The sequence below is a fragment of the Phyllobates terribilis genome, unplaced genomic scaffold, assembly GCF_046119375.1.
Source record: "Phyllobates terribilis strain yellow unplaced genomic scaffold, ASM4611937v1 Scaffold_3__8_contigs__length_932513732, whole genome shotgun sequence".
Lineage (NCBI taxonomy): Eukaryota > Metazoa > Chordata > Amphibia > Anura > Dendrobatidae > Phyllobates > Phyllobates terribilis.
Genome location: NW_027362763.1, coordinates 155235927 through 155250630, shown reverse-complemented (window position 1 = coordinate 155250630; position 14704 = coordinate 155235927). Strand labels below are relative to the sequence as shown.

The following is a 14704-nucleotide window of genomic DNA, read 5'->3' as shown; positions in this document are numbered from 1 at the left end:
GTAAACCAAAAAGGGGGAACAAAGGCAATTGAAACCACCAGCATTTGGACAGGGGAGAAAAGGCAATAGCTCAGCAGACAGAGGAACCAACCATGAAGCAATGGGTCAGCTGATCAAATTCCCAAACGGAGCCATGACAATTCCCTGATAGTTGATTGAATCCATCTTGCCTTCCACATAATGCACTTTTGTGTTAGAGGAAGCAAAGCAACCCCAGAGCATCATTGAGCCACCGGCATGCTTCACTGTAGGAATCACCGATCCACATCCATGCTTCACTGTAGGAATCACCGAGCCACCACCATCCTTCTTCTCAGCGTATGCTTCATTCTTCCTTATCCAGACATACCGCTGACTTTTCTTATCATTTTGGGTCAGTAGAGGAATAGTTAAGGCATGAAGATCTTCAGTGTTTACTGTGAATCTTACTGTGTAAACTAAAACCTCAGAGCCTGTTGCCACCAAATCTTGCTGCAGATCTATTACAGACACTCCAGGGTTTTTGACCCCCGGGATCACTCTACCACATCTAGGTAGTGTAGCCCATGTTACTTTAACTTTGAACTTGTGAATATGCTTCCAACTGTATCTCTTGGAGTTGAGTATAAGGATTTGCAGGACCCTAGTTCAGTTTATGTTTTGCAACTAAAAACTAAGCAATAGGAGGGAAAAGCTGTCCCTGCTCTGAGACTCTGCTTAACCCTACGAAACGAAGATAAAAGAAAACAAAACTGGTGGAACCAGAAGTCCCAGGATATCAATTGTCATAAGCACAAAGAACTAACAAGGCAACTTAGCCAGAGCACATGCGTAACAACACTGATGTCCAGCGGGGAATGGGAGACAGGTGCTGAGTAATAAAAAGTGAAGAGATCACGTGACCAAGACACCCAGCACCAGAGGAAAAGACTAGAAGCCAGCAAACCACAAAAAGATAGCCAATAGTTAAACAACATAGATTCTAACACAGTTGCCTCGTCAGTTGTCCGGGGCCACCGGACCAGACGACTGCAATGTTCTGTGGCATCCCAGAACCTCTTCAGATTAGTAGGCCCCACAACTTTGTTACGTTGTGGTACAATGCATACGTGGCATCATGGTGGGCCTACTAATCAGGAGAGCTGCCGAGAATGCCACAGGTAGTAGGAGCTTTGAACAGATCTGGCCTGGTGACTATGGGCTACAAAAAGGGCTGCTGCACCATGGTCCTACAAGTGTTTTTGATCAACTCTAAGATATATAGTTGGATGCAAAGTTTGCAAGTTCAAAATTAAAGGAACATTGTCTATACTACCTGGACGTTGTAGAAAGAGGAAGCTGTCACCAGCTTGAATATTAAATGCCTTTGTATCTTTTTGTATTCTTTTCCTTGTTTGTGTAAGGCAACAATCTCTGCTCTTAACTTTTTTTTTTGACTCTCTTGACAATCCAAGAATATTAGTTGCTCATGAAAACTTGGCTAAGATTTCTCACAAATGCTGCCAGAAGCTGGTATCTGGCAATACATTATTGCAGCAGTTCATACCCGTCAAATACTAAAGACACTTGTCATGAAGGGGAAGAATAATTCTGAGACTGCAGTGGTCATTAGAAGTGACATTTTGTGTTGAAGTTGGAGAAACCACTTGTTATATTAGGTACAAAACCTACAAAAGACAAAAAATATATCACATACCCTACCATCATTATATATAAATGTAAAGCAAAGTTGCATATGAAATATAGGGTACTTAGTGAACTATTTTTGATCAAAAAAAGTATACAAGCCGTCCCACCAGCGACAAGGTGACCCTAATTGGGATGGTCCTACACTGTCTATATTAAAAACCTTACTGTATATCAGAGTTGAAGTAATGCATATAAAAGGGTAGACAAATAGAACCGGGTCCCAATATCAGACCACCTAAGCCCGTGGTAAGCTACATATATACTGACCAGCTCAACAAGGGGGATGCCACACCCCTAATTTGCACAGAATGCAAACAAAACAAAAAACCAAGCAATGTGAACTGAGGTCTAAGATGGTACACATCCAAGAAATAAGAGCATGTTCACACTAGCAAAAAGATGCAAAACCTACAAAAGACAAAAAATATATCACAAACCCTACCATCATTATATATAAATGTAAAGCAAAGTTGCATATGAAATATAGGGTACTTAGTGAACTATTTTTGATCAAAAAAAGTATACAAGCCGTCCCACCAGCGACAAGGTGACCCTAATTCGGTCGGTCCTACACTGTCTATATTAAAAACCTTACTGTATATCAGAGTTGAAGTAATGCAGATATACAGTAAGGTTTTTAATATAGACAGTGTAGGACCGTCCCAATTAGGGTCACCTTGTCGCTGGTGGGACGGCTTGTATACTTTTTTTGATCAAAAATAGTTCACTAAGTACCCTATATTTCATATGCAACTTTGCTTTACATTTATATATAATGATGGTAGGGTATGAGATATTTTTTGTCTTTTGTAGGTTTTGTATCTTTTTGCTAGTGTGAACATGCTCTTATTTCTTGCATGTGTACCATCTTAGACCTCAGTTTACATTACTTGGTTTTTTGTTTTGTTATATTAGGTGTGTTGAGCTATTTAATTTTATTTGCAAACAGCAAAAAGTTGGTACATTTTTTTCATGAACTTTATTTGTAAAAGGGGTTGAATAATTTTGACATCGACTGTAGAGCACAGTTCTCCTGATCTGCAGATGTCCTTTTATATAAAAGTGGTGGTGGTAACCAATAATTTCTTGTTAAAATGCTCTATCATTATTTTACTGATATGTGGGTAGGTATCACTACATAATTCATGATGTGTGATAGTTGTAATATTCTGGGTTCACGATTGCAGGAAGATCAATAACTGGAGTAACTGATTGACAGGGTGGTTAAGAAATGTCTGTTACTGTATTTATTTAACCAGTGTGATCTTCCAGTACTGATCGCGAGCCACCAAGGATCATAGTGCATGAGAGACTCTGTTAAGGTAAGACTGAATGAAAACCTTCTAATAGTGCAAGACAGACAAAAAGGTCAAAATTCATGCTAAATATAAGCAAATAGATAATGTCATATTATTATTATTAACAACAAGAACAACACTAATATAAATACTAGTAACATGAAATATAATATCTAAGCAAACATCTTTAATGTTGGGTGATTACTTATGATTTGTTTCAGGGGAACCTGTCACTAGATTAATGCTGCCCAAACCATAGGCATCATGGACCAGAACCTGGCTGTCATGTCATGTTTTACTCCGAAACTCCACAGTATTTCAGGGAAAACATAGTTTGAAGAGCCATCCGGGGACTATAGGAATAGATGTGACTAGTCCCGTGCCTCCTTGCCTTGCTCCAGTTGATTGACAAGTCCCTATGTCCACACATGGGGGAGACCTGTCCGTCTTGGGAAGTGGGCAGAGAGCAGCTGGCCAGGGGGCCACGCCAGACTAGTTAGGTCTCTCTCTTTGGTCCCCGGCAGACTTTTCAAACTATGTTTTCAGAGTGAAACATACCCACCTGCAATCGCGGAGCCAGGCTCTGATTCATGCTGCCGTGGTTCTGGCAGAATGAATTTGGTAGCAGGTTCCTTTTAAGCCTAGATTTCCCACCTCATTTTTTGCAATTAGGAAGGCTTTTTGTATAGAGGTTTTTACCTCTATACAAGTCACTAGTGCAACCACACTTAGAATACTGTGTACAGTTCTGCTCTCCGGTGTATAAGAGACTTAGCTGAACTAGAGCGGGTGCAGAGAAGAGCGACCAAGGTTATTAGAGGACTGGGGGGGTCTGCAATACCAAGACAGGTTATTACACTTGGGGTTATTTACTGTGGAAAAACGAAGGCTTAGGGGTGATCTTATTACTATGTACAAGTATATGAGGGGGCAGTACAAAGACCTTTCTACTGATCTTTTTACTCTGAGGCCTGAGACGGGGACAAGGGGGCATCTTCTACGTCTGGAGAAAAGAAGGTTTAATCATAATCACAGACGGGGATTCTTTACTGTAAGAGCAGTGAGACTATGGAAATCTCTGCCGCATGATGTTGTAATGAGTGATTCACTACTAAAAAGGGCATGGGTGCCTTTCTTGAAAAGTATAATATTACATTTTATATATACTAGATTCCTTGATAGGGCGTTGATCCAGGGAACTAGTCTGATTGTCGTATGGAGTCGGGAAGGAATTTTTTTCCCCAATGTGGAGCTTAGTGTTTGCCACATGGATTTTTTTGCCTTCCTCTGGATCAACATGTTAGACTATGGGTTGAACTAGATGGACTTAGTCTTCCTTCAACATTAAAAACTATGTTACTATGTTACCACAATAATTGGCTTGTGCTAAGGTTTTAGGCCAGGGCACAAAGCAATGGAACTAGAGTGATATAATTGTATTTTGGATATTTTATGGTGGACAAGCTCTAGTCTGGAAATCACTATAATCTGCAGAATAGCGGATTTCTCTACATTGTCCCCTACCCTTACCATCCCTAATCATTGCAGAGATCAGTCGACAAATGAGTAAAATGCTAGTTCATCAATTAATCACATCTTTTATGCGCCCTAAAAGATAATTGTTGTCAGCAACATATCTTTCCGTGGGACCAGAAATGTGCTGCCAACAACATGTAAGCTGTATGGACACTGAACGATCATTTGTCCAAATACTACTTTTCAAACTCGTGATAAAGAGCCTTAAATGAATGTTCATCGATTTGTTCAATCATTGAATGGCACTGGTTAAAGGGATGGTCCGAAGTCCAAAGTCATTTTCATCCTAAATCTCTATTTAGAGCCATAATCAAAACTATTTTCTAATACACTTGAATTAAAAATTCCCTATTCTTCCTTAACAGATTTTCTTCTTTCTTTTCACTTCTTTTTTTGATGACTCTTCGTTTCAGGGTCCCAGTGCATGTTGGGATATTCAAATGAAACATAACCAGGGGACAGAGGCTGCGGTCACTGCCGGAGTCCCCCCCTTCCCATCAGTGACGCTCGTTTCAGGAGCTGGACTAGGCTAGCCGCAGTGCAATGCGCACAATGAGAGCACGCGCTCTGTTGTCGGCTCAGATCAGCAGAATCGAGCCAGCAACAGAGTGTTTTGTCAGAATGCCAGGCGTGCAAAGACCAGCGCCGCCCCGCAAGTGATGTGAAAACCCGGAAATTTTGGCAATTTATTGGTTTTATAGATTGGACATTTATGCACACAGCTGTACTAAATGTGCTTTTTTATTTCTTTATTTGTAATTGAGGAAAATTGGGTGATTCAATTTTTTAAAATTATTTTTAAAATCCCTTTTTTTTATATAGCACATGTTATCTTTTAGCCCACATAAGGGACTTAAACTTGCAATCATTTGACTGCTTGTTCTATATGCTGCCATACTGAAGTATATAGGACAGATCACAGCCTCCTATGAAGCCCAGCCTGTGGGTGGCCTTCACAGGAGTACCAAAATGGCAGTGACAGGGGCCTACATCATGCCCCTGACTGCCATGGCAATTCAATAAATCTCATGTCATGCTGGATCAATGGGGCCTGAACAAATGCGGCAAATTAGTCCAGTTATAGAATAAAATAACTCAAAACTGCAGCAGGAGGGACACTGAGGATTTCATAAAGGATTATACAGCTATTCTCACATGGATTTTCAAAGTAAATACAATAGTCTCATTAGGTCTAAGAGATCTACTTAGTAATAGATGGAAATTGTATTTTTTGTATTATTTATTATTATAGTACCATTTATTCCATGGCGTTTTACATAATACAAAACAAGTACAATAATCTTGATCAATACAAGTCAGCGACTGGTATAGGAGGAGAGGACCCTGCCCACGAGGGCTCACAATCTACAAGGGATATTGTATAGTGAAATCTGGTGACAGAACCGCTGTAAAAAATAGCTTGACAAATAAGGTACAAAGAGCCCCGGCATTTTCCATTTCCCAGTGCTTGGTATTATTGCTCTTTATTTAGAGAATGAATTCACTATTTGCTTTCTGTAGTAAGAACCTCCAATATGTCTTCATCAACACAAGAACATAGAGGTGAACAACCTGCTCCAGAATTTGCACAGATGAATAACCTGGCCTGCGAGAGTGTTGGAGGGAAGGTAAATAACAATGAACGCCAAGCTTCGTGTGCAGGTGTTTAGTGAGGTGGTCAAAAATATCAGCAAGTAAAAATACTGATTATCCAGTGGAAACAGGTAGATTGCAAATACAGTACAGACCAATAGTTTGGACACACCTTCTCCTTTAAAGATTTTTCTGTATTTTCAAGACTATGAAAATTGTACATTCACACTGAAGGCATCAAAACTATGAATTAACACATGTGGAATTATATACTTTACAAAAAAGTGTGAAACAACTGAAAATATGTCTTATATTCTAGGTTCTTCAAAGTAGCCACCTTTTGCTTTGATGACTGCTTTGCACACTCTTGGCATTCTCTTGATGAGCTTCAAGAGGTAGTCATCGGAAATGGTCTTCCAACAATCTTGAAGGAGTTCCCAGAGATGCTTAGCACTTGTTGGCCCTTTTGCCTTCACTCTGCAGTCCAGCTCACCACAAACCATCTCGATTGGGTTCAGGTCTGGTGACTGTGGAGGCCAGGTCATCTGGCGTAGCACCCCATCACTCTCCTTCTTGGTCAAATAGCCCTTACACAGCCTGGAGGTGTGCTTGGGGTCATTGTCATGTGTTAATTCATAGTTTTGATGCCTTCAGTATGAATGTACAATTTTCAAAGTCATGAAAATACAGAAAAATCTTTAAATGAGAAGGTGTGTCCAAACTTTTGGTCTGTACTGTATATAGTAATAAACTATAAATAAATTTATTAAGTCTCACATTTTGTATGCTAGTCTTGATGATGGTGCGCTGGATGCGTCAAATTGATTAGGATGCGTCCGCCTAATATGGCATATGAAGTGGGGTTAACTTAATAAAACAACCATTTAATTGAATTGTCTAAACACAGTGCAATCCATATTAGACTACAGTTATGGCCAAAAGTTTTGAGACTGTCAGAAATTTTGGTTTTCACAAAGTATGCTGCTTCAGTGCTTTTAGATCTTTTAGTCTATGGTTACTGATGTAGAATTATAAGCATTTCATAAGTTTTACACTTTTATTGACAAATACGTCAAGTTTATGCAAATTCTCAATTTTTAAAGTGTTGATGTTGACCCTTATATTTTAAGACTTCTACCCTTCACTTTGGCAGTTGGATATCAGCTTTTGGACCAAATCCTGACTGATGAGCGCCCATTCATGTCTAATTAGTTCTTGGAGTTCAACACAATTTCTGTGTTTTTGTTTGTCAGCCGCTTTTTGTGGATTGACTACAGGTTCTCATTGGGACTGAGATCTATGGAGTTTTCCTGCCATGGATTCAACATTTCAAAGTTTTGTTCACCAAGCCACATAGTTATCACTTTTGCCTCTTGGCATGTCTCCATAATGTTGGAAAAGCATTGTTCATTACCAAATTTCCCCTGGATGGTTGGGAGAAGTTGGTCTTGGAGGATGTTTAGATCCCGTTCTTTATTCATGGCAGTGTTCTTAGGCAAAATTGTGAGTGAGCTCCCTCAATGGATGAAAAGCCTCCACACATGAATGTTCTCAGCATGCTTAACTGTTGGAATGACACAAGAATTATGGTAGCGCTCACCTTTTCTTCTCTGTACAATCATTCTTTCAGATGTTCCAAACAGTCTGGAAGGGGCTTCATCAGAGAAAATAGCTTAACCTCATTCCTCTGCAGTCCAATCAATGTACTTCCTGCAAAATGTCAGTCTGTCTTTGTTGTTTTTCTTTAAAAGAATAGACTTCTTTACTGCCCCTCTTGACATTAGGCCAGTCTGCAAAAGCCTTCACCTCAGTCTGCAAGCAGATGCACTGACAACTGCCTGCTGCCATTCCTGAGCAAGCTCTGCACTGGTGTTGAACCTATCCTATAGCTGAATCATCTTTAGGAGACAGTCTTAGGATTTGCTGGATTTTCTTGTGTGTCTTGAAGCCTTCTTCACAGCAATTGAACCCTTCATTTTGAAGTTCTTGATGATCAGAAAAATGGTTGATTTAAGGGCAATCTTGAAAGCAGCAATGTTCTTGCCTGTAAAGCCATTGTGATACAAAGAAATTATGACTGCAAATGTTTCTTTTGAGGTAACCATGGGTAATAGAAGAAGACAACAGTGCCCCGATTCATCAACCAGTCTGTGACAGAATTCTGGTGTAAAACTGTTCAAACTGTGAAACTCTTAATGAATTTGGTGCATCTTTCAGCTGCTATGTGCCATCACAAGAAATGTACTTTAATCAGTGACTGGACTACACATCTGTCATAATTTATGCCACTTTTGTAGTGTAAATTATGTTGAATTTGTAGGTCGTGCTCATCCATGTCCCCTGTTGGCTAATTTACACTCATTTTTCAGAAAGTTGGCGTAGCTAGCAGGACTGACGTGAAAACTCTGAGTTACAGAAACATTTTGCAACATTTTAAACTGTTTTACACCAGAAGTTTGATGAATCGGGCCATATTGTATATTAATATGGTGTATAGTCTATTATGGATTATACTATTTTTGAATATGTTATTTAAAGGGGTTGTTATATGAATTAGCCTCATTAATATGCCATATTAGGGCATCATGGAGAGGGATTTCTGTTCCCCTTCTATAAGCAGCTCCAAGTCTGGGAAACTCCAGTTTTCATTGTATTAAGTGGACAACCCTTCATCAGAATGACCATCATGTAATACTACGTTGTCTGTCTAGAGACAAAGCTAGGCATAGAGACCAATTTAGAGAATAATTTCTACTTTTACTGTAATAAAATGATTGTTTCAATCATACTTTTTTCCTTAACCCCTGTCCGTAAGCCTTATTAGCACAAATGCCTGTTATAGAGGTAGGAGGTCCTCTTTCTGGGACCTGCTCTATTAGTGAAAGAAGAGATCCACAACTGCTGCTCTGGAGGACTCAATGCAGCCAAGTATTAAATAATTGCTGGTACAAATGAATATATACTAAGTGCTGTAAAAGAAATGTACCACCACTGGCAGGGCCGGCTCCAGGTTTTTCTGGGCCCCGGGCGAAAGAGTCTCAGTGGGCCCCTTTAACACATACCATGATTCATGATGCAGAGATACGGCGGAGAAATATATATATATATAGTTCAATGCAAAGATTTCACTTCTTACATTACACAATAGCTCAGAAACCGGTGAATCGCTCCACACAGAATACTGTCCCCCATATAACGCTCCATACAGAATTCTGGCCCCCATATAAGGCCCCATACGGAATACTGGTCCCCATATAAGGCCCCATACGGAATACTGGCCCCCATATAAGGCCCCATAAGAAATACTGGCCCCCATATAAGGCCCCATACGGAATACTGGCCCCCATATAAGGCTCCATGCGGAATACTGACCCCCATATAAGGCTCCATGCGGAATACTGGCCCCCATATAAGGCTCCATGCGGAATACTGGCCCCCATATAAGGCTCCATGCAGAATACTGGCCCCCATATAAGGCTCCATGCGGAATACTGGCCCTCAAATAAGGCTCCATACGGAATACTGGCCCCCATATAAGGCTCCATACGGAATACTGGCCCCCATATAAGGCTCCGTACAGAATACTGGCCCCCATATAACGCTCCATACAGGATACTGGTCCCCTTATAAAGCTCCATACAGGATACTGGCCCCCATATAACGCTCCATACAGGATACTGGTCCCCTTATAAAACTCCATACAGGATACTGGCCCCCATATAACGCTCCATACAGGATACTGGTCCCCTTATAAAGCTCCATACAGGATACTGGCCCCAATATAACACTCCATACAGGATACTGGTCCCCTTATAAAACTCCATACAGGATACTGGCCCCCATATAACGCTCCATACAGGATACCGGTCCCCATATAACGCTCCATACAGGATACTGGTCCCCTTATAAAACTCCATACAGGATACTGGCCCCCATATAACGCTCCATACAGGATACCGGTCCCCTTATAATGCTCCATACAGGATACCGGTCCCCTTTTAACGCTCCATACAGGATACTGGCCCCCATATAATGCTGCATGCAGGCTGTTACCCCCCACATAATGCCCCATACAGGCTGTCCCCCCCTTATAATGCTCCATGCAGGCTGTTACCCCCCACATAATGCCCCATACAGGCTGTCCCCCCCTTATAATGCACTATGCAGGCTGTTCCCCACCTTATAATGCCCCATACAGGCTGTCCCCCCCCCTCTTTATAATGCTCCATGGAGGATGCCACTCCCCCCCCCTTCTCTTTATACTGCCCCATGCCTCCATACATTAAAAAAAAAAAATCAAATACTCACCTCTGTTCTCCTCACCTGCTACCTGCTGCCCGCTGCTCGGGTCTGAACTCCAGCGTTGTCAGCGTCTTCCCGCTCAGCGCTCCCTGTGACGGCTCAGGGGAGGGCGCGGTGTAAAGACGTCACCGTGCCCTCTGACCTGAGACGTCACAGGGAGCGCAGAGCAGGAAGATAGCTGATCTGCGGAGGCACGGGGAGAGGTAAGTATCCAGCTGCCGGGGCCCTGAGCAAGCGGCGGAGAAGGGCGGGTGCTGACACCGCTCTCCTCCGCCCATAGCCCAGCGGGGTGCGCGACCGCCAGTGGGCCCCTCTGCCTGCTCAGGGCCCCGGCATTTGCCCGGGTGCGCCGGGTGCTGACGCCGGCCCTGACCACTGGCATAGTCCAGTGGTCTCAGCTGACAGACAAGCGGCCATCATCTGATTGGCATTAGATGTTTATTTAGAAAAGGAGCTGTCCAGATTCATTTACAGTATTGGCAAGAATTTTGGTCATGGGGAAATAAGCCTACATACATGTGGTATGATAAATAATATTCCATAAAAGTAGGGTTCCTTTATTGATGTGACGGAGCTGACAATCTCTTGTGCAAGTTGCTTTATGACCTTTTATGATAAAAAATGGAACAAGTCACAATTCACATGGCAGAAATCCAATTCCATATTTTTAGGAATGTAATTTTCGTAGGTACAGCATGGGTCTTGTTTCACAGCTTCATATATTTTGGAAATTGACCCATAATCTGCCTGTCTGTGTGCATATAGTTAGCGCTGGAACATCAATTCACATTTTAAAGCTCATGTTAACAGAAATCACAGAGCGCAAATGTTGAAACCTGGTAAAGTAGAAAAGATCTCCTAGCAAATACCACCTTACATTAAAATTTTTATATAGCCTTCCTCGGGTCCTATACTCCCCTTATCTATTTTTATGTCTGCTGACACATAGTGAGGTGAACTACAAGAGTTAGGTACTCTCCCGATTGGGTACACCTTGTTATGGTGGGATGGCTTTTACATTTTTTGGATCTAAACAATGTTAGCTAAGCACCCTATGTTATTTACACGTATTATTCCTATTTATTTCCTTACTACAGGGTACTTGTTCACTTTGTTTTTATCTCCGGTTCTTCTTGTTAAATGACCGCAGTGTGAATGCACACCTATGTATTGCACTTTTAACAAAATTAGCGCTGGCTCACTTTTTTTTAGGTTTTGTCACTGGCTGTTAAGTAAACTAACTAGTACAGAGTATCCTTCCTAAACACAAGGGTAAATGTTTTTCTGTGATGTGATCTCGAAAAACAGCAAACACAGGAAAATAAAGTAAAATATTAGCTTGCTGCACACTTGAACTTGAGTTACCCATGAAGTTGTGGATGTTTTCTTCCTATATTCTGCCATTGAGTGGCCAGCTTATTAATGAGTAATATTATTAGTACAATAATTGCATCTTTTAGTAAAATCTTGGGAACAAAAATGTTATTAATGCTTTAAAATATTTCAGAAATCAATAACTGTATTACCAATGATTACCTTTCCAGGAATACATGTTCAAGCTACTGTAACATTATATGTCTATTTTTGCAGGTTTTATTCGCTACTGATGACTGGTTTGCTGCTGCTGAAAATCTATTAAAAGTAAAGTCTGAGTTTATTGTTCGTATGATTTGTCATTTTTCAATCTGAACTAATAATTTATTACTACTTTTACATTATCTGGGTGTCACTCCTCTCTTGCTTCTCACACGGTCCATTCCCGATTTAAATCTCGAATTCCTCTCCATTGAGTCTCAACCTTGGTTATTCTGCCAAGCTAGGTTTATGAAAGTGGTAGCTCTCTGACAGCAGAAAGGGCCAAATGGCCACTGGAAGGACTAACCTCCTCGTTAGACCCCTTCATCTGGTTCACCCATGTAGGGATCCTGTTGTTGCCCTACTGGCTCATACTTATAGGACACTCAAGATCAAGTGTGGACCTTAGGGGAGGAGGGTCAACCTCAAAAATTGATAGTCTGGCCACAGTGTGTTGGACCTTCATTCAGCCAACCTCCTTTAGGTTCAGACCTGATGATGGGGCTCTAGTATTTCTACCGGGCATAGCATTGTGTAAGAAACCCTGGGATGAGCTGTGTCCAGATAATGGAATATTATCAAAGTATTTATTTGCATTTCTTTTTTGTCTCTGAGAAGGTTAAAAATTATGAATTATGACCAATGGTATTTCCTATCTATGTTCACCTCTTGTTGCAGTTTCATGGCATTGTTGTAAATGTGTACTGTAGTAGAAGACATATTAGAATTGGTAGCAGAAGCAAAGCTTGGCATTCAACATGGGGGGGGGGGACAAAACAGATGTGAGTGGGGCTTTAACCTGGGTAATGTCTGTGATGGAGATGCATTATAATCCTATTGGGTATGGCGGACATCTCAGCAATCAACAATCCTGTTACTGAATCCAAACCATTATACATAGACCTACAGGAAGATGTGAAAATACTAGTTCTGTAGAACAGATAATGGATTACAGTACATATAAATAGTGTTGAGCCACCCCCATAGTGTTCGGGTTCGGTTCGTCGAACACCGGCATGTTCATGTTCACCGAACGGTTTGTTGAACACCGTTAAAACCAATGGCAGGCAAACAAAAACACATAGAAACACATAGAAAACACATAGAAAACACCTTCAAAGGTGTCCAAAAGCTGACAAACTGCTCAGAAGACACAACTAACACATGGAAAAGTGACAAGTACATATAGTCATGCGAAAAGAAAAGAGGTGGAGGAGTAAAAGGAGGAGGAGACACAGATATAGGCATGTCATGCCCTTCTAAAATCAAGAAAGGCTGGAGTAAAAATCTAAAATCAGCCTACGAACACCCAGACGTCGTGACAAGAAAATTAAAAAACGAAATATCTTTAGGTAGAATGGCGGTTCCATTCAGAACACTTTCCTTACAAGACGTAGTGGTATCCCCGTTGGGAGTCGTGCCAAAAACGGAACCCAATACATTTGGACTAATCCACCATTTGTCATATCCAAGGGACAGGTGAGTAAACGACAACATCGACGCGGAACCAAGTACCGTAGTATATACTGTACCTCCTTTGACAAGGCAATCAGGCAGGTCAAGAAGTTGGGAAGGGGCACCCTAATGGCCAAAACAGACATTGAGGGGGCGTTCCGGTTACTTACTACCTGTGCCTCTGAATAGTGTCCGCATATTGGGCTGCTTCTGGGAAGGAGCATACTATATAGATTGCTGTTTGCCCATGGGGTGCTCCATATCCTGCTCACTATTTGAGGCGTTTAGTTGCTTCCTCGAATGGGTCATCATGGACATTTCTAAGGGGGCACATATTATCCATTACCTCAACGACTTCTTATGCCTGGGCCCAAAAGATTCGCCACAGTGTGAATACACGCGGTAGTCCACCTATGAGAAGGAGAGAGCTGGAGGGAGAGAGGACACCACAGAGCCGAGGAGTTAGATGGAGAACGGAAGAAGGAAAGAGGGCGAGAGAGGTAAGGGAGTACGGTGGAAGGCCGACCTGAGCTCCCCCAAGTTCCTGCTGGGCGGGGAACAGCCCTAGGAAGAAAAGCCGCTTGTGCATCCCTTTGAGGCTACGGGCGCGAGCAGGCAGAGGGACTACGCTGGAGTGCGAAGCCGACACGGCCAGGCCGTTCCTGCCCGTGCGACCTCCGTGTCGCCGAGTTTGTGCCAGAGCCGCGGTGGACCCTGACGGCCAGCCCCCCTCTCCCAATACTGGTGCCTCTCCGCTGGTGGGTCGAGACCCCCCGCGGTGGAGGCAGGTCTAAGCTCTGTAATTTAAATTGGCTCTCTAATTTGAATGAGTACACTTTAAATCCTTTTACAAGGATCTATTGGAGGGCAAGTCTGGTGCCAGCAGCCACGGTAATTCCAGCTCCAGTAGCGTCCACTAAAGCTGCTGCAGTTAAAAACCTTTTATAAGGATCGAGCTTGGTGGTCCCCCGCAAGGTGTGCTACCGCCAGTCCCAGCCCCTATGCCTTGGGGCGCCTCCCCGATGCTCTTGACTGAGTGTCCCGGGGGCCCGAAGCATTTCCTTTGAAAAAATTAAGTGTCCAAAGCACAGGTGGTGTAGCTTGCTTAACAGCTGGGCTACTCCGCTGACTAGCAGACACTGCTACTAGGCCCAAAGTATTGCCTGGGCTGGATGCAGTTAAAAATTGTTATTAGTTACAAAGGTGGTGTAGCTTGCTTCAGGTGGGCTACTCCGCTGACTACGAGACACTGCTACTACCCCAAAAGGATTTCCTGG

General features: G+C 42.2%; 1 protein-coding gene across 2 annotated transcripts in view; it reads left to right on the top strand.

Moving 5' to 3' along the window:
* Window positions 1-2858: 2858 nt before the first annotated feature.
* Window positions 2859-14704, top strand: part of ALLC (allantoicase) — a 36783-nt gene continuing 24937 nt past the window's right edge. Inside the window, exons 1-3 of one of the 2 annotated variants that reach the window (XM_073672975.1) lie at window positions 2859-2990; window positions 6024-6130; window positions 11988-12056. In XM_073672975.1, coding sequence (XP_073529076.1) covers window positions 6038-6130; window positions 11988-12056 — 162 coding nt within the window. In that variant the 5' untranslated portion in view covers window positions 2859-2990; window positions 6024-6037. The remainder of the gene's footprint in view (window positions 2991-6023; window positions 6131-11987; window positions 12057-14704) is intronic. The other variant, XM_073672976.1, reaches the window with a different exon arrangement.